Raw genomic sequence first — 20,168 nt, 5'->3', positions numbered from 1 at the left:
ATAATGACCCATCCCTGTCCTTCTGGGCTGTGGGACCGGCGGCAGCCAGTGGGGTTACCACAGACCCATAGAAACCAGCAAGTTCCCCCCCACTATGTCACACAGGGGTCACTCGGGCGCTGGGGGGTGGTCGCTGCTGCAGGGGTCCCTTGGGGCTGGGGGGGGTGGTCGCTGCTGCAGGGGGGTCACTTGGGGCTGGGGGGGGTCACTGCTGCGGGGGTCCCTTGGGGTGGGGGCCGAGTGGGGGCTCAGGCAGGGCAGTCCAGGCCGGGCCAGGCCCTGTCTAGCCCCCGGCCCGTGTTTTCCAGGTGAAGGAGGAATGCCGCCTGCTGAACGCTCCCCCCGTCCCGCCCCGGGGGAGCCGGCCCCCCTCCGCCGCCAGCCCCCCCGTCCCTCTGCGCTTCCCGACGCTCCAGGTGGCGCATTCGCCCAGCCCCAGCCTGTCGTACTACTCAGCCGGGCTGCACGACGCGTGAGTGAGCCGCGCCCCGAGGGGGGTCGCCCCCTGCAACGCCCCCCCCCACTGGCCTCCCTGGCCCCGGGAGGGTGGTGGGGGCAGGGGCAGAGGAAGGCCCCAGGGAACACAGGAGCATGAAATGACATGGATGGCGGGGGAGGCGCTACCTTCCATAGCCCCGCCCTGCCCAGGGAGGCCCCGCCCATGCCGGGTAAGCCAATGACAGGCAGGCTCGGGACATCCCTGCCTGGGAGATGCCGCGCTCCCCCCCCCCCAGGTTATCCTGGGCCCCGCAGCCTCAGCGACCCCCGAGTTTCGGGCACGCAGCCAAGGTGGCGCGCCCCGCCCCCCGCAGTCCGTCCATGCACCCCGCCCCCCGCAGTCCATCCATGCGGCCCCGCCCCCCGCAGTCCATCCATGCGGCCCCGCCCCCCGCAGTCCGTCCATGCGGCCCCGCCCCCCGCAGTCCGTCCATGCGGCCCCGCCCCCCGGGCTGGCAGTGCCGCACGGCGCAGGGGCGGGAGGCAGCAGGCCAGGCCTCTAGGCGCCCGAGCCAGGCTGTGGCGGCGGAGCCGGCGGCGGGGGGCTGGCCTGAGCGTTTCTCTCCCCCGCAGGTCGGGGCCGCGGAGCGGGAGCTGCTCGCCCTCCCCGGACTCCTACTCCCTCTACTGCTACCCCTGCACCTGGGGGGACTGCAAGGCCGGGGACGCGGCCGCCCGCCTGCCGCCCAGCGCGCAGCCCAGCCAGGCCTCCTGGGCGGAGCCCTGGGCCTACGCCGAGGCGGGCCCCGGCGTGGCCAGCGGGCGCTCCACGCCCCTGCTGGGGGGCGACGCCGCCATCCAGAACTACCACAGCTGCCCCCGCCTCAAGGGCCCCGCTCCCCCAAAACGCTTCGCCCCCTTCGGGGCCCTGAACCCCTTCGCCAACCCCGCCTACTCGCCCAGCCCCTCCTCCGCCGAGTGGCTGGAGGCCCTGGAGTGGCAGAAGCCCCCCACAGCGCCCGAGCCCCTGGACCTCTTTGAGGGCGCCTGCCCCGAGCCAGAGTGGGGCCACAGCCAGGAGGGCCAGGCTGGGGCCTGCCCTGCCCTGCCGCCGCGCCCCCCCAAGAGCCTGGAGCCGGAGCCCCACAGCACAGCCCCACTCTCGCCCACCATCAGGCGCGGGGCCCAGGGCGGCGTCACCCACGTCTACCTCACGCAGGGCGTCATCGAGGTGCCGCCGGCCTCGGCCCCGCGCTGCAGCCCGGGCGAGAGCGCCAGCCACGTGCCCGGCGCGCCCCGGCTGAACGGCAGCGGCTCGGCCTGGCAGCCGCCCGCCGACCTGGCCGTGCTCTCCGTGGAGGAGGTGTCCCGCTGCCTGCGCTTCATCGGCCTCTCCGAGGACGTGGTGAGCGTCTTCGCCCGCGAGCGCATCGACGGCAGCATCTTCGTGCAGCTGCCCGAGGAGATCCTGGCCGAGGACTTCCGCCTCTCCAAGCTGCAGGTCAAGAAGATCATGCAGTTCATCAAGGGCTGGCGGCCCAAGATCTAGCAGGACGTGGGCGGCTGGGCGGCCGTGGCCCTGGGGCCCGGCTGCTGCGCCCTGATCTATGGACCATGGGTCTGGCCCATGGGCGGGGGCCCAGCGGGTGCGCCGACCCACGGATGATGAGCCCGGCTGGTGTGCGTGGCCCGTGGATGTGGGGCTCAGCTGATGGGCCTGGCCGGTGCATCCAGCCCGTGGATGTTGGACCCAGCGGGTGCGCCCAGATCCATGGTCGTGTGGCCCAGCTGACGGGCCTGGCCTGTGGGCGTGGGGTCGGGCTGTGGCTGGGGGCCCAGCCAGTGCTGCAGGATGTGGGGCTGGGCCCACAGCCCTGCCAGGGACAGGTGGCTTGTACCACAGGGCACCAGCACGCGGCTGTTACTGCCGCCTCCCGAAGCCTGGGCCACGTGCCCACGGGAGAGCCCTGGCTGTGGGTCACCCAGCGCAGGGCTGGCCGCTGCAGGGCCTGGTCCCCCACCCGCTGGCTCCACCCCCCGTGTTCCACACTCTGGCCGGCCCTCCCTTTGCCACGGGTCACACCCGCCTCCTGGGGCACTGCCACTGGCCCTGCTCCCCAAGTCCGCCCCGCAGTGTCACCCGTGCGCCGGGGGGGGCCGAGTGCTCGGCTGGGGCTGCCCCAGGAGGCTGGGTTGGCGCGTGCGGGTGTGCACCAGGCTCAGTGCCCAAGCGGGGCGGGGCCCCCGTCAATGGAGTGCAGCCCGGCCCTGCCGAGGAGCCCCCGGCTGCAGGGGCCATGGGGCACGGTGCCCCCCCCCGGGGCAGGGACCGGCCGTGCTGGGAGCCAGGGCCATGGGGTGCAGTGTGTCCCACGGAGCAGGGACCCGCCGCACCCGCAGCTCTGTCCCCATCCTCCGTCTGCCACCCTGGGGGCACCAGCCAAGGCACCGGGGAGCTGGGCTCCAGCAGGGCCCACGCCTGCCCTTGGGTCAAGGGACCCCCGCTCGCAGCGCCCGGGGGAGAGGGGCCCTTGGCTCAGCAAACCCTGCTCAGCGCGCGGAGGGGAAGGGGGGGCTTGGCTGTTAACATGACCCTGAGGAGCAGCCAATAAAGGTGAAGGAGGCTCCGTGCTGCGAGCGGCTCATGGCAGGGCAGGAGGCAGCTGGGGGGGTGGGTCCCTGGTGGGTCCCTCGTGCCAGGCCAGTCGGGCACAGCAGAGGCTGGGGCCAGATGCCTGCGTCTCATCCCACAGGCCCCAAGCCAGCAGCCTGCAGCCCCCTGCCCCCCCCAGCACAGGCGGGGGCTGAGCACCCAGCTGCAGAAGGCAAGGCCCAGGAACACTCCAGCCGGCCCCTCGCTCTCCCCGTCCCCACAGGCTGCTGGTCCCACCCGCCCCCGCTGGCTGGACACCGACACCAGGGCCCCGGCCCTGCTGGGAGCCATTCGCTGGCCCTGGGAGGAGTCACGCGGCAGGTGCCCTAGGCAGGACCAGCCTGCTGCCCAGCTGCCAGGCGTCTGCCCGGGCCGAGCACCCAGGGAACAGGCCCAGGCTGCGCCCAGGGCAGGGCTCCAGGCCGAGAGGCCCGTGAGTAGCCAGGCTGGCTAGTAACACACAGGCCAGGCAGCCCGGCAGGGCCACACGCTCCCCATGGACAGCCCCTGCAGGGGAGGGAGGTTTCGCAGGAGGCCGGGGGGGGGGGGGGCGGGTCTGGCTCCAGGTTTGGCATCAGGCAGAGCAGCACTGAGCGCAGGGAGGGGACCAGGCCTGCAAGAGACGCCCCAGGCCCTGCTCCTCTCCTCCACCTGAGCCACGCGCCCACCAGGCAGGCCCGAGCTACCCAGCAGGTGTGGGGAGGGGCCGAAAGGAGCCCCAGCCCCCACTCAGGCCCAGGGCAAAGAGCAGCAGGGCTGGGAGCAGTGGCCCAGGGGCCCAGGCCCATTGCAGCCGGTGCTGCCCCCCCCCGATGAACGGCCTGGGGGGAGAGGGCTCCGGGGCCTCGCCCAGAGCCGCTGCGCCACACGGCAGGGCTGCTGGCTGGGCTGGGCAGGAACACAGGCAGCCGGGGGAGGGGAGCCTGCAGCCACGGGCCAGGCTACCCCAGGGGGGCACTGGGCAGGGCAGGGAAGCTGGAGCGGAGCCAAACCCAGCTGGGCACAGGCGGGCGGAGGGAGCAGGAACCGGTTCCTGGGGCTGCCGAGGGCCATGGGAACAGCTGGGCTGGGCTCCCGGCCGCGGGGGCAGCAGCCTGGCGCTCGGCCTGGCCTGCGCTCTGATCTCCAGCCCTTGGGGCCGCGCTCGGCTCTCCTCAGGGCAGGGGCTGCCCCGCCCGAGCCCCCCAGCCCTGCGCAGCGCCTGCAGCCTGCCCCGCGGGGGCCTGGGGAGGCCCAGGAAGCAGGCAGAGGCCAGGAACAAGAGGGGTTTATTCAACATGGCCAGGAGCCGGGGAGCTGGCCCGGCGCGAACGCCTGCTGGACGGAGGCACAGGAGGGCCCGCGCGGGGCTAAGGCTGCCAGCTGCCCAGGCAAGGGGCCACGTCCCGGCGGCCGGGGCGACGTGCAGCAGCTGCTAAGGCACTCGAAGGGCTACAAGCCCCAGACAGTCCAGTGCCCCCTGCTCTGAGACGGGCCGGGCCGGGCGGCTGAGCAGGCTCTGCCCGGAGGCCGGGCGCAGCTTCAGAGGTGGAATTTCTTGCTGGGGTCGTTGGCGTGATCCACCAGCAGCTGGCACGGCGTGAACTGGTTTCCGTAGACGGCCTCGTACTTCCTCAGCTTGTCCACCACCTGCCTGGCTCCAACCGAGTCTGCGTACCGGAAGGGACCTGCCACGAAGCATGCGCCAAGTCAGGGCAGGCGGGCAGCAGCTGTGCCCAGGCAGTCGCCCAGCCAGGCCCTGCCACGCTGCCCACGGAGCAGAGCACAGCAGAACTGCCTAGGGGTTAGGGAGGTGGCCCAGGCAGCTGCAGGGGAAGGCAGGCCCCTGAGTCCTGCCCTGGCCAGCTGCCTGAGCCCCAGTGGCGTTGGGTCCCCCGGGGGCTGCCAGTCCCTCCAGCAGAAACGGACGCCCTATCCCCTGCCACCATTGCTCTTAGGCCTTTGAACCTTCAGGTTCAAGCCAGGGAGGCCTCCTCACAGCAAACTGCTGCACACTGGGGCCAACAGGTGCTAGCCAACCCCGCCCGGATACCCCCCGACCCAGCCATCCGAGCAGACGCGCTCCTACGGGTACAGCCGCACCAATCCAACCCCCGCCACCCCAGCTACCTCCGACCCAGCCATCCGAGCAGACCCGCTTCTGCGGGTACAGCCGCACCAATCCAACCCCCGCCAGCCCAGCTACCTCCGACCCAGCCATCCGAGCAGACGCGCTCCTACGGGTACAGCCGCACCAATCCAACCCCCGCCAGCCCAGCTACCTCCGACCCAGCCATCCGAGCAGACGCGCTCCTACGGGTACAGCCGCACCAATCCAACCCCCGCCAGCCCAGCTACCCCCGGCCCACAGCAGCCATCCGAGCAGACGCGCTCCTGCGGGTACAGCCGCACCAATCCAACCCCCGCCAGCCCAGCTACCCCCGGCCCACAGCAGCCATCCGAGCAGACCCGCTTCTGCGGGTACAGCCGCACCAATCCAACCCCCGCCAGCCCAGCTACCCCCGACCCAGCCATCCGAGCAGACGCGCTCCTGCGGGTACAGCCGCACCAATCCAACCCCCGCCAGCCCAGCTACCCCCGACCCACAGCAGCCATCCGAGCAGACGTGCTCCTGCGGGTACAGCCGCACCAATCCAACCCCCGCCAGCCCAGCTACCCCCGACCCAGCCATCCGAGCAGACGCGCTCCTGTGGGTACAGCCGCACCAATCCAACCCCCGCCAGCCCAGCTACCCCCGACCCAGCCATCCGAGCAGAAGCGCTCCTGCGGGTACAGCCGCACCAATCCAACCCCCGCCAGCCCAGCTACCCCCGGCCCACAGCAGCCATCCGAGCAGACGCGCTCCTGCGGGTACAGCCGCACCAATCCAACCCCCGCCAGCCCAGCTACCCCCGACCCAGCCATCCGAGCAGACGCGCTCCTGCGGGTACAGCCGCACCAATCCAACCCCCGCCAGCCCAGCTACCCCCGACCCAGCCATCCGAGCAGACGCGCTCCTGCGGGTACAGCCGCACCAATCCATCCCCCGCCAGCCCAGCTACCCCCGGCCCACAGCAGCCATCCGAGCAGATGCGCTCCTGCGGGTACAGCCGCACCAATCCAACCCCCGCCAGCCCAGCTACCCCCGACCCAGCCATCCGAGCAGACGCGCTCCTGCGGGTACAGCCGCACCAATCCAACCCCCGCCAGCCCAGCTACCCCCGACCCACAGCAGCCATCCGAGCAGACGCGCTCCTGCGGGTACAGCCGCACCAATCCAACCCCCGCCAGCCCAGCTACCCCCGACCCAGCCATCCGAGCAGACGCGCTCCTGCGGGTAGAGCCCCACCAATCCAACCCCCGCCAGCCCAGCTACCCCCGGCCCACAGCAACCATCCGAGCAGACGCGCTCCTGCGGGTACAGCCGCACCAATCCAACCCCCGCCAGCCCAGCTAACCCCGGCCCACAGCAGCCATCCGAGCAGATGCGGTCCTGCGGGTACAGCCGCACCAATCCAACCCCCGCCAGCCCAGCTACCCCCGACCCAGCCATCCGAGCAGACGCGCTCCTGCGGGTACAGCCGCACCAATCCAACCCCCTCCAGCCCAGCTGCCCCCGGCCCACAGCAGCCATCCGAGCAGACGCGCTCCTGCGGGTACAGCCGCACCAATCCAACCCCCGCCAGCCCAGCTACCCCCAGCCCACACCAGCCATCCGAGCAGACGCGCTCCTGCGGGTAGAGCCGCACCAATCCAACCCCCGCCAGCCCAGCTACCCCCGGCCCACAGCAGCCATCCAAGCAGACGCGCTCCTGCGGGTACAGCCGCACCAATCCAACCCCCGCCAGCCCAGCTACCCCCGACCCACAGCAGCCATCCGAGCAGACGCGCTCCTGCGGGTACAGCCGCACCAATCCAACCCCCGCCAGCCCAGGTACCCCCGACCCAGCCATCCGAGCAGACGCGCTCCTGCGGGTACAGCCGCACCAATCCAACCCCCTCCAGCCCAGCTACCCCCGGCCCACAGCAGCCATCCGAGCAGACGCACTCCTGCGGGTACAGCCGCACCAATCCAACCCCCGCCAGCCCAGCTACCCCCGACCCACAGCAGCCATCCGAGCAGACGCGCTCCTGCGGGTACAGCCGCACCAATCCAACCCCCGCCAGCCCAGCTACCCCCGACCCACAGCAGCCATCCGAGCAGACGCGCTCCTGCGGGTACAGCCGCACCAATCCAACCCCCTCCAGCCCAGATACCCCCGGCCCACAGCAGCCATCCGAGCAGACGCACTCCTGCGGGTACAGCCGCACCAATCCAACCCCCGCCAGCCCAGCTACCCCCGACCCACAGCAGCCATCCGAGCAGACGCGCTCCTGTGGGTACAGCCGCACCAATCCAACCCCCGCCAGCCCAGGTACCCCCGACCCAGCCATCCGAGCAGACGCGCTCCTGCCGGTAGAGCCGCACCAATCCAACCCCCTCCAGCCCAGCTACCCCCAGCCCACAGCAGCCATCCGAGCAGACGCGCTCCTGCGGGTACAGCCGCACCAATCCAACCCCCGCCAGCCCAGCTACCCCCGACCCAGCCATCCGAGCAGACGCGCTCCTGCGGGTACAGCCGCACCAATCCAACCCCCGCCAGCCCAGCTACCCCCGACCCAGCCATCCGAGCAGACGCGCTCCTGCGGGTACAGCCACACCAATCCAACCCCCGCCAGCCCAGGTACCCCCGACCCAGCCATCCGAGCAGACGCGCTCCTGCGGGTACAGCCGCACCAATCCAACCCCCGCCAGCCCAGCTGCCGCCGGCCCACAGCAGCCATCCGAGCAGACGCGCTCCTGCGGGTACAGCCGCACCAATCCAACCCCCGCCAGCCCAGCTGCCGCCGGCCCACAGCAGCCATCCGAACAGACGCGCTCCTGCGGGTACAGCCGCACCAATCCAACCCCCGCCAGCCCAGCTACCCCCTGCCCACAGCAGCCATCCGAGCAGACGCGCTCCTGCGGGTACAGCCGCACCAATCCAACCCCCGCCAGCCCAGCTACCCCCGGCCCACACCAGCCATCCGAGCAGACGCGCTCCTGCGGGTACAGCCGCACCAATCCAACCCCCGCCAGCCCAGCTACCCCCGGCCCACAGCAGCCATCCGAGCAGACGCGCTCCTGCGGGTAGAGCCGCACCAATCCAACCCCCGCCAGCCCAGCTACCCCCGGCCCACAGCAGCCATCCGAGCAGACGCGCTCCTGCGGGTACAGCCGCACCAATCCAACCCCCGCCAGCCCAGCTACCCCCGGCCCACAGCAGCCATCCGAGCAGACGCGCTCCTGCGGGTACAGCCGCACCAATCCAACCCCCGCCAGCCCAGCTGCCCTCGGGGTGGGCAGCGCTTGGAGCACCCCACTGGCAGTGCGGATGGAGCCATGGGCCGGCACGAGGCCGCAGCTCTCCTGGTGCAGCGAAGCCCAGGTGGTCCCAGCCCGTGTCCGGTGGCGCCACTCACCTCCCAGGCAGGGCGGGAAGCCCAGGCCGAACACAGCCCCCATGTCTCCCTCCACCGGGCTGCTCAGGATCCCCTCCTGCAGGCACATCACCGCCTCGTTCACAAAGCGGGTCACCAGGCGCAGCTGGATATCCTCCTCCGTGCAGCTGCAAGGCAGGGGCGTCACTCGGGCAGGTGGGCGGGGAGTGGCATTAGCGCCCGCTTCCTGCCCAGAGGCAGCGAGTCCCGGCCCTGCCCCACGGTGAGCAGCTCTGCCAGGTACTGCTCCCTCTGAATTCTGATCTGTGCACCACCAGGGAGGCGCTCTGCTCATCAGCCTGCAGGGCACCAGGCTGCCAGGCCCGCGGCAGGGACCTCATCTGGGCGTGTGGCTGAGCCTAGAGGAAGGGGACTGTGTGGGCCCCGCTAGCACCAGGCCGCCGGGGAGCAGCGCCAGTAAGCCAGCCCCCACGGCACTGGGCGTTCCACAGGGAGACCCCTGCATCCTGTGCCACCAGCATTTCCCTTGGCGGTCCGGTCCGGCCCAGCCCTGGGGGTGCCGAGGGCTCTGAGCCAGCCCCTTGGGGTTCCACACGGGCTACTTACACCTCCGGCCTGGAGGGCACCTTGAACTGCGCCAAGATCTCGTCCATGCTGGTGTTCACGCTCCTGTTCTTCACGCCTTGCTGGTAGACGTAGAAACCCTTCCCCGCCTTGCGGCCTGCCGGGAAGGGAGGTCAGGCCCTGGCCGAGCTGCAGGGAGCCCACCGGACGCCTGGCCCACGTAGGCTGCCGCAGGGAGGAGCCGCTGGGTCTCGGCCCTCAGAGACGGGAGCGGGCAGGCGCCCTGTGGCGAGGAGGGGCCAGTGCCGGCGTCCCGCCACCGAGACCCGAGCGACCCGCGAGCTGAGTGCAAGCCACAGCTACCACGCAGCCACGGACTCCAGGTCCCCACAGGCGGCCCTGCCTGGGGCACAGCCCTGAGGAACAGCAGAGGCTCCCCCCGCGGCCGCCTGGCCCTGGCCGGTCCCCGCTGGCGCCCTGCCTGGGGCACAGCCCTGAGGAACAGCAGAGGCTCCCCCCGCGGCCGCCTGGCCCTGGCCGGTCCCCACAGGCGGCCCTGCCTGGGGCACAGCCCTGAGGAACAGCAGAGGCTCCCCCCGCGGCCGCCTGGCCCTGGCCGGTCCCCACAGGCGGCCCTGCCTGGGGCACAGCCCTGAGGAACAGCAGAGCCCCCCCCCGCGGCCGCCTGGCCCTGGGACGTCCCCGCTGGCGCCCTGCCTGGGGCACAGCCCTGAGGAACAGCAGAGGCTCCCCCCGCGGCCGCCTGGCCCTGGCTGGTCCCCACAGGCGGCCCTGCCTGGGGCACAGTCCTGAGGAACAGCAGAGGCTCCCCCCGCGGCCGCCTGGCCCTGGCCGGTCCCCACAGGCGGCCCTGCCTGGGGCACAGCCCTGAGGAACAGCAGAGGCTCCCCCCGCGGCCGCCTGGCCCTGGCCGGTCCCCACAGGCGGCCCTGCCTGGGGCACAGCCCTGAGGAACAGCAGAGCCCCCCCCCGCGGCCGCCTGGCCCTGGGACGTCCCCGCTGGCGCCCTGCCTGGGGCACAGCCCTGAGGAACAGCAGAGGCTCCCCCCGCGGCCGCCTGGCCCTGGCCGGTCCCCGCTGGCGGCCCTGCCTGGGGCACAGTCCTGAGGAACAGCAGAGGCTCCCCCCGCGGCCGCCTGGCCCTGGCCGGTCCCCACAGGCGGCCCTGCCTGGGGCACAGCCCTGAGGAACAGCAGAGGCTCCCCCCGCGGCCGCCTGGCCCTGGCTGGTCCCCGCTGGCGCCCTGCCTGGGGCACAGCCCTGAGGAACAGCAGAGGCTCCCCCCGCGGCCGCCTGGCCCTGGCTGGTCCCCACAGGCGGCCCTGCCTGGGGCACAGTCCTGAGGAACAGCAGAGGCTCCCCCCGCGGCCGCCTGGCCCTGGCCGGTCCCCACAGGCGGCCCTGCCTGGGGCACAGCCCTGAGGAACAGCAGAGGCTCCCCCCGCGGCCGCCTGGCCCTGGCCGGTCCCCACAGGCGGCCCTGCCTGGGGCACAGCCCTGAGGAACAGCAGAGGCTCCCCCCGCGGCCGCCTGGCCCTGGCTGGTCCCCGCTGGCGCCCTGCCTGGGGCACAGCCCTGAGGAACAGCAGAGGCTTCCGCCGCGGCCGCCTGGCCCTGGCCGGTCCCCGCTGGCGGCCCTGCCACCAGTACCTGGTCCCGGCAGGCCCGCCGAGCGGAAGCGGCTTTGCGGGCCCACGCCCAGGCGGGAGGCAGCTGCCGGGACTGGGGCCACTCACCTAGAAAGCCCTTCTCCACCATGCACTTCAGGAGCTCCACGTTCCCGCCCCCAAAGCGTGGGCCGAAGGCCTTGCCGAGATCCTCTGCCACGTGCGCCGCCACGTCCACGCCCACCTCGTCCATCAGCGTGGCGGCGCCCACGGGGAAGCCGAACCCCGTGGAAAGGGCGTCCACCTTCTTGGGGTCGGTGCCTTCCTGTGGGGGCAGGGAGGGAGGGGCCGTGAGCTCCCTGGCCCGCCGGGGCTCAGAGCTGGGGATGGCCGGGAGGGGGTCCGCGGGGGCTCCAGCAGCCAGGGTAGCACAGCGAGTGCATGGATGGGGGACGCTGCTCTAGAGCGGGGACCTGGGGGCCGTCGCCACACGCCCCTCAGGGGCAGGGCCGGACTTCGGGGGGAGCAGCACAAGGCCACGTACGCACCTGGAGCACTCGCACCACCTCGGCCAGCATGGGCCCCAGACACCTGGTGGTGTAGAAGCCTGGTCCGTCCTGGCAGAGCGAGAGGGGCAGCGTTAGGGTCAGCGTCCACGCAGGCGCCCAGTGACTGCAGAGCCCCTGGAGCAGCAGGCCTGCGCGTGGGTAGTGCCCGGGAAGGGCCGCAGGCGGGGCAGATCAGCCCTCCCGCAGGGGAGGGGCGCTGTTCTCCGGAGCCCAGGGCGCCTGCGGCCGGCTGAACGTTTCTCCTGGCGGTGCGCCCGCCCCCACGCCATGCACGGACCAATGGCCCGGTCAGCGCGTTCCCTGCATGGCCGGGAGCCCGGCTCAGAGCCCACCCCCTCGATCGCCCCAGGACTCAGCCTGGGACTCTGCTCCCAGGAGCGGCAGCATGTCCCGGCTCCAGGGCACCGGCGGCGGCTAGAAAACCCCAACACGGCATCTGGCCTCCCCACTGGCCAGCTCCCGCCCTGCTGCTCTTCCCCTGCCTGCCCTGCGTGGGCGCCCGAGACGCTGGACAGGGCCCCGCCGCGGCTGCCAGGCTTCCACCTGCGCAGGGTCCTTGTCGGCAGCAGCCGCCCGGGACCCGCCGAAGGGCCCAGCTCTCTAGTGCTCCGCCTGGCTGCTGCAGGGGGGCCTCCTGCCGCCTACGCCCCCGGCCGCGGCCCCCAGAGCGCGCTACCTTGACGACAATGATGACCTTGCCCTGCTTGAGGCCGACGGCTACGGCAGAGGCTGCGGTGTCCGGGGCCGTGTGCTCCGTGGTGATGATCTCCAGCAGCTGCATCTTGTCCACGGGAGAGAAGTAGTGCATGCCGATCACCTGGCGGGAGAGGCGGCGGGAGGGTCAGCGGGTCTCAGGGCGCCCTTCCCCAAGCGAGGGGCGGGGCGGGGCGGGGCTCAGCCACTCTTCAAGGCTAGCTTCCCCCCTTCCCTGCAGCTGGAGGCGCCCGTGCTCAGAGGTTCCCAGGCCCGCCCGGGACGGGAACGGGTGACTCGCCTCCTTTCCAAGGACGCAGGGAGCCCCCGTGGAGGAAGGCGGGACAGACGCAGGGCAGGAACGTCGGGGCCCAGTAGCCCTGGCTGCGGAGGACGCGTCAGGCGTGACGACGGGGAGCCCCGGGCTGAGCCGTGCTTTGGGGAGGCTCTTAGCGGGCCTGGGAGCCGGGCTGGCTCTGTCCGGCGCCCCAAGGGCGGCTGTAACGCTCTAACCGGCGGTGGAGCCAGAACAGAGATGCGTCTTTGCAAAGTTGAGGCCAGTGGCCCAGCCCTGCCGCGGGTACGTCTGGAAGGGGCCCTCCTGGCCGGCCCGGCGGGAAGCAGGCATGTGAACAGGGAAGCGGTTCATCGGTGGCCCAGGGAGCACCGCTCTCCCGGGGAAGGGTTAACCGCTGCCCGGGGCTGGCTCCCAGACCCCACTCAGCCCTGGGGGTGAGGGACTAGTCGACTAGCCAGCAAGGGAGCGCTTAGCACTGGTCAGTCGCCCCCGCCACCTCCATCAGCCAGAGGCAAAGGGGGGGTAGGGTACTGCAAAGGGGCAGCGCGGTGGCTGAGCCCGGGCTCCCTGCCCCACAGGGGGTGGGGGCGTCTTTCGTGTCCTTCGGTACAAGCCTGTCGTGTCGCATCCTTCCCCAGCCAGGCTCCCCGTCCCCCCCATCCCGCCACCACTGGCGTTTCCCCCCATTGCACCCCTGAATCCCCCAGCCTCCCTTCAGCACCTCCTGCACCCCCCTCTTGGCCCCCCCGCTCTACAGCCCCAGGCAGGGATCACAGCCAGCTCCTCGCCCTTCTCCCCAGGGGGACGTGGGGTGTGCGCAGCCCCGGACCTCAGGCCGTCCCCAGGGAGTCCCACCAGCCTCCCCCTCCTCATGCAGCTAGTGGTGCAGGGTCTGGGGAAACTGAGGCTCACACCCACCCACCCACAGTGTCACTGCAGCACAGCACAGGCCAGTCGGATCCGAGACCCACAACACCAGAGCGCACACAGGATTACAGTCGTAGACAGCCCCCCCCATCACACTCCAAGTGACACACAGAGGGCAAAGGCCACTCCCCCGGCCCAGCATCCACAGGCTGGCCACACGGCACTTGGTCCCTGGTGCCTCCCCACAGCCGCCTGCAGCAACCCCAGACCAGCTCTCAGCTCTGCCCGCCAGCAGCAGGGGCTCCGGTACCCACCTTTTCCGGCCTTTTGCTGGCAGCAGCGATCTGACTGATGGGGAGAGCAGACGTGTTGCTGGCAAAGATGCAGTGAGGGGAGACCACCTAGGGAAACAAGAGCAGGCACCATAAACAGCGCGGCCAAGCGGCACAAGCCAGACATGGGCCGGCAGGCTCCCAGGCCTCTGCCACCCTCGCAGGCCTCCAGCTACCACTGAGCATCTCCAGCATGGCAGGAAGCGCCGCAAGGACACAGGGCAGGGCGGTTTTAACGGAGACCCAGGCCAGCGGCTCCGCAAGGACACGGGGAATCATAGAATCATAGGACTGGAAGGGACCTCGAGAGGTCATCGAGTCCAGCCCCCCGCCCTCAAGGCAGGATCAAGCTCCGTCTACACCATCCCTGACAGATGTCTATCTAACCTGTTCTTAAATATCTCCAGAGAGGGAGATTCCACCACCTCCCTTGGCAATTTATTCCAATATTTGACCACCCTGACAGTTAGGAATTTTTTCCTAATGTCCAATCTAAACCTCCTCTGCTGCACTTTAAGCCCATTACTCCTTGTCCTGTCCTCAGAAACCAAGAGGAACAAATTTTCGCCTTCCTCCTTGTGACACCCTTTTAGATATTTGAAAACCGCTATCATGTCCCCCCTTAATCTTCTTTTTTCCAAACTAAACAAGCCCAGTTCATGAAGCCTGGCTTCATAGGTCATGTTCTCTAGACCTTTAATCATTCTTGTCGCTCTTCTCTGTACCCTTTCCAATTTCTCCACATCTTTCTTGAAATGTGGCGCCCAGAACTGGACACAGTACTCCAGCTGAGGCCTAACTAGTGCAGAGTAGAGCGGCAGAATGACTTCACGAGTTTTGCTTACAACACACCTGTTGATACAACCTAGAATCATATTTGCATTTTTTGCAACAGCATCACACTGTTGACTCATATTCAACTTGTGGTCCACTATGACCCCTAGATCCCTTTCCGCCATGCTCCTTCCTAGACAGTCGCTTCCCATCTTGTGTGTATGGAACTGATTGTTCCTTCCTAAGTGGAGCACTTTGCATTTCTCTTTATTAAACCTCATCCTGTTTACCTCTGACCATTTCTCTAACTTGCTAAGGTCATTTTGAATTATGTCCCTATTCTCCATAGAAGTCGCAACCCCACCCAGTTTGGTATCATCTGCAAACTTAATAAGCGTACTCTCTATCCCAATATCTACATCATTGATGAAGATATTGAACAGTACGGGTCCCAAAACAGACCCTTGAGGAACTCCACTTGTTATCCCTTTCCAGCAGGATTTAGAACCGTTAACAACAACTCTCTGACTACGGTTATCCAGCCAATTATGCACCCACCTTATCGTGGCCCTATCTAAGTTATATTTGCCTAGTTTATCAATAAGAATATCATGCGAGACCGTATCAAATGCCTTACTAAAGTCTAGGTATATGACATCCACCGCTTCTCCCTTATCCACAAGGCTCGTTATCCTATCAAAGAAAGCTATCAGATTAGTTTGGCATGACTTGTTCTTCACAAACCCATGCTGTCTATTCCCTATCACTTTATTACCTTCCAAGTGTTTGCATATGATTTCCTTAATTACCTGCTCCATTATCTTCCCTGGGACAGACGTTAAACTGACCGGTCTGTAGTTTCCTGGGTTGTTTTTATTCCCCTTTTTATAGAAGGGCACAATATTTGCCCTTTTCCAGTCTTCTGGAATCTCCCCTGTCTGCCATGATTTTTTAAAGATCATAGCTAAAGGCTCAGATACCTCCTCTATCAGCTCCTTGAGTATCCTGGGATGCATTTCATCAGGACCTGGTGACTTGCTGACATCTAACTTTCCTAAGTGATTTTTAACTTGTTCTTTGTGTATCCTATCTTCTAAACTTACCCTCTCTCTGCTTGTATTCACTACGTTAGGCACACCTCCAGACTTCTCGGTGAAGACCGAAACAAAGAAGTCATTGAGCATCTCCGCCATTTCCAAGTTTCCTGTTACTGCTTCTCCCTCCTCACTAAGCAGTGGGCCTACCCTGTCCTTGGTCTTCCTCTTGCTTTTAATGTATTTATAAAAGGTCTTCTTGTTTCCCTTTATGCCTGTAGCTAGTTTGATCTCATTTTGTGCCTTTGCCTTTCTAATCTTGCCCCTGCATTCCCGTGTTGCTTGCCTATATTCCTCCTTTGTTAGTTGTCCTAGTTTCCATTTTTTATATGACTCCTTTTTTATTTTGAGATCGTGCAAGATCTCCTTGTTAAGCCAAGCTGGTCTTTTACCATATTTTCTATCTTTCCTACACAGTGGAATTGTTTGCTTTTGGGCCCTTAACAACGTCCCTTTGAAATACTTCCAACTCTCCTCAGTTGTTTTTCCCTTCAGTCTTGCTTCCCATGGGACCTTACCTACAAGTTCTCTGAGCTTATCAAAATCTGCCTTCCTGAAATCCATTACCTCAATTGTGCTGGTCTCCCTTCTACCTTTCCTTAAGATCATGAACTCTATTATTTCATGATCACTGTCCCCCATACTGTCTTCCACTTTCAAGTTCTCAACTAGTTCCTCCCTATTTGTTAAAACCAAATCCAGAACAGCTTCTCCTCTGGTAGCTTTTTCAACCTTCTGAAACAGAAAGTTGTCTCCAATGCAGTCCAGAAACTTATTGGATAGCCTGTGCCCCGCTGTGTTAGTTTCCCAACATATGTCTGGATAGTTGAAGTCCCCCATCACCACCAAATCTTGGGCTTTGGATAGTTTTGTTAATTGTTTAAAAAAGGCCTCATCCACCTCTTCCACCTGGCTAGGTGGCCTGTAGTAGACTCCTAGCATGATATCACCCTTGTTTTTTACCCCTTTTAGCTTAACCCAGAGACTCTCTACACAGCTATCTCCTACGTTCATCTCCACTTCAGTCCAAGTGTGTACATTTTTAATATACAAGGCAACCCCTCCTCCCTTTTTTCCCTGTCTGTCCTTCCTGAGCAAGCCGTACCCTTCCATACCAACATTCCAATCATGCGTCCCATCCCACCAGGTTTCTGTAATACCAATGATATCATAGTTGTATTTATTGGTTAGCAATTCCAGTTCTTCCTGCTTAGTACCCATACTTCTCGCATTTGTATATAGGCATCTAAGATATTTGATCTTGCCTCCCTGTTGTGCCCTGACCCTCCTTTCTCCTTGCCATTGTAGGCCGTAGTCCCCCCCATTTCCAACCCATCTCCCAGTCCCGCACATGCCACGGGGCAGGGCGGTTTTAACGGAGACCCAGGCCAGCGGCTCCGCAAGGACACGGGGAGCGGGGCCCCTCGCCGCACCACGGGGCAGGGCGGTTTTAACAGAGACCCAGGCCAGCGGCTCCGCAAGGACACGGGGAGCAGGGCCCCTCGCCGCACCACGGGGCAGGGCGGTTTTAACGGAGACCCAGGCCAGCGGCTCCGCAAGGACACGGGGAGCGGGGCCCCTCGCCGCGCCGTGGGGCAGGGCCGTTTTAACAGAGACCCAGGCCAGCGGTTCCGCAAGGACACGGGGAGCGGGGCCCCTCGCCGCGCCACGGGGCAGGGCGGTTTTAACGGAGACCCAGGCCAGAGACACTCAGCTGCTCCCAGCCAGTGGCAATGCCAGACCTGATGTCGCCCTGCACCCCAGGCTTTCTCCTGCCAACGGCCTGAGCCCGCATGGGACGCCGCTCGCCCAGGGGCCTGCCTGCACGCTCTGCCCGGGCCCCGAGACCCGCTGAGTGTCCGGCGAGCGAGGAGGCAGCGAGCACACAAGGTGGTAAACAAGGGGCCCAGGAGAGAGGGTGGCAGCTGAGCTGCCCACTCGCACGTCAGCCCGCAGGAAAGGAGCTGGGACGTCTCAGCACCTGGCCGAAGGAGGGGGAGCCAGGCAGCAGCAGCACAGTCCTGCCAGGAGAAAGGGACCAGGTGCCTGCAGCCCCCGTGCAGCGCCCGCAGCTGGCCAGGCACCACCTCCTCTGGCAGGAGCCGCGTCCCACGGCTGGGGAAACTCACCGCCTCCACCTCCTTCAGCACTTGGTGTTTGACGCCGAGGTCCTCGAACACGGCTTCGATCACCATGTCGGCCTTCTCGAAGCCCTTGTAATCCAGCTGCCCCGTCAGGCCGCTGAGAACCGTGTCCCTCTCAAACGTCGTCAGGGTCTTCTTCTTCACCTTGTCACTCAGCCTGGGGAGCGGGGAGCTTGGCTAGAGCCCGGCTGGGCTGGACCAGCACCCTTGCCCACGGGGCGCCTGCTGCTCTCCTGGCAGGGTGCGTCGCCAGGCACAGAGCCGCATCCTACGGTTCAGGGGAGGGGCCAAGTCTGGGGCGCAGGGGGGACCAGAAACGGGGCTTTTCGGCCCCTCAGCACACTGGCCCGAGCGGCAGCAGGAAGAGCCGAGCGTGCCCGAGCTCCACAAAGCCTGCGAACAGCTCCCTCCAGAAGGCAGCGGGTCTGGCACAGGGAACCCTGCAGGGATCATGCCTGTCTGGCCAAGGGCCCTTTCACCCCTTGCTCGGCCTGCCCTGCCCGAGGGCCCGCACCAGGCCTCTACACACAGCCAGGGCCCCAGCCAGGCACGCGGAGCCGGCCGGGAAGCACCAGGGCCAAAGCTAAGGAAGGCTCCGGCAAGCCAGCCTGCCCGGGAAGATGCCCCCGGGGATGGGCGTGCCAAGCCTTCCTGCCCCACGTACCCTTTGAAGACCTGTTGCTGCCCTCTGCCCAAGCCTTGCAGCGTTGTGTCCTTCAGGATGGTGGCCAGCCCCTTGTCCACAGACACCTGGGCGATCCCCGCTCCCATCAGGCCGGCGCCCAGTACAGCCAGGGTCCTGCAGCAAAGGGAAGGCGCGTTCACAACCTGCATTGGCCTGGGAGACGCAGGCTCTCAGGGAACCCGACGGGCGCGTCCCCGCAGGGCCCCTTGCGAGCTGTCCCGGGTCAGGCAGCGAGCGCGGCTCTGCTAGTCCCCAGCGAGCTAGCGGGAGTCTCCCTGCTCTCTGCTAAGCAACGCCGCCCCCAAAGCACTCCCCCCGGTCTGTAACCTCTCAGCCAAACCAGCGTCTGTACCAAAGGGCTGGAGCACGGCTCCCGGACGCCATCGTTAACCAGGCTCCAGAGGGCACCTGCACCCGGCCAACCAGCAGCAAGAACACAAGTGAGACACGGATGAACACACGAGCAGTCCTGGACATCGACAGCCGGAACGACAACGGTCCGAGAGCCACAGGACTGCACTGACTCACTGGAGCCCCTTTAACAGAGCTAGACAGACTCGCGGAAGCTGGGTCCGTCAATGGCTGGGAATGGCTGTTCTAGTGCCCGCGGAGCTCACGCATCTCGTGTGGCTGGTGAAATCTACGTCCACAAGACAGCCAGTCTGGGGGCTGCGCCGTCTCCGGGAGCTGCCCTGAAGCGGGACCCCGCCGCCCAGGCGCTGGGGAGTGCAGGCTGCGGGGGAGGAGGCCGGGGCTAGCCGCCTGTACTGGCCACACTGTCCAGGAGTTAGCCTGGCTCCTCCCGGCAAAGCTGTCCAAGCCCACTCCCCGCAGGCTGGGCCAGGTGTGGCCTGGGGCCGCAGCCTGCCCCCTCTGGCTAGAGGATGGAGCTCGCTGACCCCGTGACCAACTGTAGGCGCACGTTACACAAGAGCCAGTTACAAGACCCTGCGTGTGAATCCCACAGCCCTCGCCAGAACCAGTGCGATGCAAGCACCAGCCAGCCCCGGGACACAGCTACCACCCGCAGGGAAGCCTGTGCTGGCAGGAGGCCGGCCTCGCCAAGGACACTGGAACCACGGGGCCCTGCTGGGCAGACCTGGCCGGCACTGGGAGCTCTGCATTCTCGGGACCGCCGAGCGCTCCAACCGCCTGGCTCGGACTCACCTGACCTCTTGCTTTGGCGCCCCAAACTTGTTCTTCTTGCACAGCACCTGGCCGTGGTAGAGCCCCGTCAAGGCCTTGGACTCGGCCGTCAGTGCGAGTTCCCCGAACCTCTGAATGAGGTGAAAAAGGAAGTCAGGCGTCCGGACGCTGGTTCTAGCCGCTCCAACCTTATCAGCATGTGGGGCAGGCCCACCCCCCACAGCACAGACAGGCCAGAGCTGCACACCCGAGCGGAGTACAGCCGCCCAGCGCACCGCCGGAGGGAATCCCATGTGGACAGGCCAGAGCTGCACACCCGAGCGGAGTACAGCCGCCCAGCGCACCGCCGGAGGGAATCCCATGTGGACAGGCCAGAGCTGCACACCCGAGTGGACTACAGCCGCCCAGCACACCACCGGAGGGATTCCTACGCGGACAGGCCAGAGCTGCACACCCGAGCGGAGTACAGCCGCCCAGTGCACCGCCGGAGGGATTTCTACGGGGACAGGCCAGAGCTGCATACCTGAGCGGAGTACAGCCGCCCAGTGCACCGCCGGAGGGATTCCTACGGGGACAGGCCAGAGCTGCACACCCGAGCGGAGTACAGCCGCCCAGCACACCGCCGGAGGGATTCCTACTCGGACAGGCCAGAGCTGCACACCCGAGCCGAGTACAGCCTCCCAGCGCACCGCCCCGCCGGAGGGATTCCTACGGGGACAGGTCAGAGCTGCACACCCGAGTGGACTACAGCCACCCAGCGCACCGCCGGAGGGATTCCTACGGGGACAGGTCAGAGCTGCACACCCGAGTGGAGTATAGCCGC

At 66.9% G+C, this 20,168-nt stretch overlaps 2 protein-coding genes across 3 annotated transcripts in view; one reads left to right on the top strand and one right to left on the bottom strand.

Moving 5' to 3' along the window:
• GAREM2 (GRB2 associated regulator of MAPK1 subtype 2) overlaps positions 1–3,062 on the top strand; it is an 89,993-nt gene extending 86,931 nt beyond the window's left edge. Inside the window, exons 5-6 of the mRNA XM_089776941.1 lie at positions 309–472; positions 1,072–3,062. Coding sequence (XP_089633067.1) covers positions 309–472; positions 1,072–1,987 — 1,080 coding nt within the window. The 3' untranslated portion in view covers positions 1,988–3,062. The remainder of the gene's footprint in view (positions 1–308; positions 473–1,071) is intronic.
• A 1,280-nt stretch (positions 3,063–4,342) lies between these two features.
• HADHA (hydroxyacyl-CoA dehydrogenase trifunctional multienzyme complex subunit alpha) overlaps positions 4,343–20,168 on the bottom strand; it is a 31,479-nt gene continuing 15,653 nt past the window's right edge. For both annotated transcript variants that reach the window (XM_075915737.2, XM_075915738.2), the window contains exons 11-20: positions 19,367–19,476; positions 18,179–18,313; positions 17,500–17,671; positions 13,485–13,571; positions 11,989–12,129; positions 11,292–11,360; positions 10,873–11,068; positions 9,158–9,272; positions 8,573–8,718; positions 4,343–4,758 (exon numbers count right to left, since the gene is read on the bottom strand). In XM_075915737.2, the coding sequence (XP_075771852.2) occupies positions 4,613–4,758; positions 8,573–8,718; positions 9,158–9,272; positions 10,873–11,068; positions 11,292–11,360; positions 11,989–12,129; positions 13,485–13,571; positions 17,500–17,671; positions 18,179–18,313; positions 19,367–19,476 (1,317 nt within the window). In that variant the 3' untranslated portion in view covers positions 4,343–4,612. The remainder of the gene's footprint in view (positions 4,759–8,572; positions 8,719–9,157; positions 9,273–10,872; positions 11,069–11,291; positions 11,361–11,988; positions 12,130–13,484; positions 13,572–17,499; positions 17,672–18,178; positions 18,314–19,366; positions 19,477–20,168) is intronic.

Source organism: Pelodiscus sinensis, chromosome 3 (genome assembly GCF_052426305.1).
Source record: "Pelodiscus sinensis isolate ZL-2025 chromosome 3, ASM5242630v1, whole genome shotgun sequence".
Taxonomy (NCBI): domain Eukaryota; kingdom Metazoa; phylum Chordata; order Testudines; family Trionychidae; genus Pelodiscus; species Pelodiscus sinensis.
Note: the sequence above shows the minus strand (reverse complement) of the source record. Positions and strands in the feature narration are given on the sequence as shown.